Below are 2581 nucleotides of genomic sequence, written 5' to 3'. Positions count from 1 at the left end.
TAATATCCTGAAGAGAACTGAACCCTAATTTTGCTCATTTTATTAGTACTAGATGTCCAAGGGAGATGTGTTGTATCACACGCTTAGCAGGCAGCAACTCTGGCATCAAATCACCTTTACTGATCATGTCAGACTATGTTCTCAGTTTTTTTCTTTTTTTTTTTTTTTTCCTCTATTTCATGTCATACATGGGCTTGAAGCCTTGAGTGCACATCAAGCATTTCCTTATTGCAGATATAATCTTATTCCAGCTCCCTGCAGACAAATTCAGGGGCCCATGCTTTGCCTTTCCCTTTCTTCTTGCTCTGCTGTTGCCATTTCCTCTCAGCTCTCAGCACATGTGGGCACGTTCTCTTGGCTCAGAAGAAACCATCTCATGGCATGCAAGCTTACTGACGGCTCCAGTGGCATTACAAAGCTCATTTCTGCATGCAGCAACATGATTATGGAGAAGGAGAGGGCAAGGTTGAACGAATGTGTTTTAACACTTCTTTCTTGGTATTTATGACCACGCCATAGCATTCCTGTAACCTGGCCTGCTGCTGCTCGAGCTGCTTGTGCAAGCTCCTGATAGAACGCAACAGCACGAGTCTTCGGTACATTGCTAGCTGGAGTCGGTACTTCTCCTTTTCCTCCTTTTTCTTGCTTTCTAGGGTCTCCATTACTGTTGTGGTCTTCATCCAGATGGCTGAGCTCAGACCGCAAGGGCTGCCCTCAATGCAGCTCTCCACAGGCCACACACTATCTGCAGGCACGTGGCAGCACCTGAGGTTGTTCACCAATAGGGCCACGACTGCCCTGGGGGGCTCACCAGCCTCCTCAGGCACCCCAGGGACACACGATGCTTCTGAATCTTGGTCACAGCTACAGTAGATGCTTTCAGAGCATGGTGAGGCAAGGCCCCCAGGCTTGGGTTTACAGACTGTTGTAGAGCAGGATGAGCCTCCTGCTGATGCACTGACAGCCATCAGGTGGTGCTTGGCCAAGGCAGAAGCCTTGCTCTGGGCATGGCTGCCATTGATGACCACTGATGGTCCAGCAAGTGCTTTTGCTTGGGCCACAGCCTTGCTAGAGAGGACAGACAGTCTTTCTGGCATCTCTGAGCCTCTGTTGCCTTCACTAAGGCTGTCATAGCAATCAGGGAATGCTGTTTCAGCATCGTGAAATGGGTCTTCATCGCAGTTTTTCTGGGTCTCCGCTTCATCTCTTGTTACTGCACATGTTTCCTCAGCCATTTATTGCATGAGCTACAGAAACTTTCTGCGGACAAAGTGGAAGCATGAGGATTTCATTTCCACATACACAGAGGCACACACACAGCAGACCTATGCAGGGTGACATTTGAAGAAAGAATCTCTCCTCGTATTTAACCAATGGACCTATTAATTTTCTAATAAAGCACAACCCTTGGGTCACTTCAGGCCATTTCTTGTGATTTGCATTGGATGTTCTTCGAGACACAACATTAATCCAATAATAATTAAAATGATAAACTGTACTATTAACATTCTCAAATCTTTAAAGCAAAGTGATCTATCCCTGCAGCACTAGCTTTGCTGACTAATTAAGCAGAATACAGTTGTAAATGGCTATTGTAAGCACTTCTCCCATTTAAGAACACAGCTCTAGCAAGTGTAGTTCGTAGAGACGGGTGAGTTATCAGGATTGATCTGCCCTAAAGAGGTGGATGTACCACAAACAGCAGGTTTCATTTAAATGCCCTCTCTGAGATTAATCAGACTGCTAGCAGTTTGTTTACAAGGTTGTCTTTCTCCCTCCTACTAACTCTATCAGCACAGCGATAATAGTACTATGCTAGCCATAGACAGGAAAAAAAGAATACTCACCGAGGTTAGTGGGGGAAAGAAAAAGAGTTACAATGCATTGTGTCTGCGCATCATGTTTTCCCGAATATGAGTCAGCAAAAACTGGAACAGAAACATCACTGTGAAGAAGCAGGAGCAGCAATAGCACTACTCTGTTTCACCCAGCAACAACAGAGTGAATCCCAATCACTGAGAAGTGAAGGGCTGACTTCACCCCCCTGCCCCTCCCCCCTTCCTTATTAAGAGAATATTCTTCCCTAGTGTTGAGCTTTTATGTCATATTTGAGTACCAAAATGAAAACTGGGATTGGATGACATTATTTTTCAACCACAGATCCAAACACACCTAATTTACTCAATATACGGGGATGATACAAATGGCCCATCCTGTCTCTGTCAATCAGCAAGGAGCAAATACAGCTCCCAGAAGAGTGGACTCCAATGCATACATGTTTTTCTTCAGAGAAAACAAGCTTAGATAAACTTTAGATGCATGAACCAAGATGAAACAAGCTTTTGGCACCAAATAAATGGTAAGCATAAAGGCAGCTAGAAGCTGTACATTTAAGTGTTTAATATACACTTATATTTAATTATGGTGACCTAATCTTTCAGAAAATAAAATAGTGCAGCCAACTTAAATATCTAACAGAACAGTAAACTTCATCTGCACCTTTGATGTTTAGAAAAGCTATCTTCAGCATCTTCCCCCACTTGTAAGGAACAAAATTCAAAAAATATCTATCTGCATCTAC

The 2581-nt window shown here is 43.8% G+C and overlaps 1 protein-coding gene across 1 annotated transcript; it reads right to left on the bottom strand.

Moving 5' to 3' along the window:
- Nucleotides 1-443: 443 nt before the first annotated feature.
- LOC122179449 lies at nt 444-1910 on the bottom strand. The gene is made up of 2 exons (XM_042870347.1): nt 1848-1910; nt 444-1260 (listed from the first exon to the last, which is right to left on the bottom strand). Exon 2 carries the CDS (start codon nt 1233-1235, stop codon nt 444-446), a length of 792 nt encoding a protein of 263 aa, XP_042726281.1. The 5' UTR covers nt 1236-1260; nt 1848-1910.
- Between the last annotated feature and the right edge of the window lie 671 nt (nt 1911-2581).

This window comes from Lagopus leucura, unplaced genomic scaffold (assembly GCF_019238085.1).
Source record: "Lagopus leucura isolate 7727_CA_CO unplaced genomic scaffold, USGS_WTPT01 Super-Scaffold_100002, whole genome shotgun sequence".
Lineage (NCBI taxonomy): Eukaryota > Metazoa > Chordata > Aves > Galliformes > Phasianidae > Lagopus > Lagopus leucura.
Note: the sequence above shows the minus strand (reverse complement) of the source record. Positions and strands in the feature narration are given on the sequence as shown.

Bases quoted from the DNA above. Each gene is read 5' to 3' on its own strand.
- LOC122179449 (XM_042870347.1), bottom strand. From the start codon at position 1,235: ATGGCTGAGGAAACATGTGCAGTAACAAGAGATGAAGCGGAGACCCAG.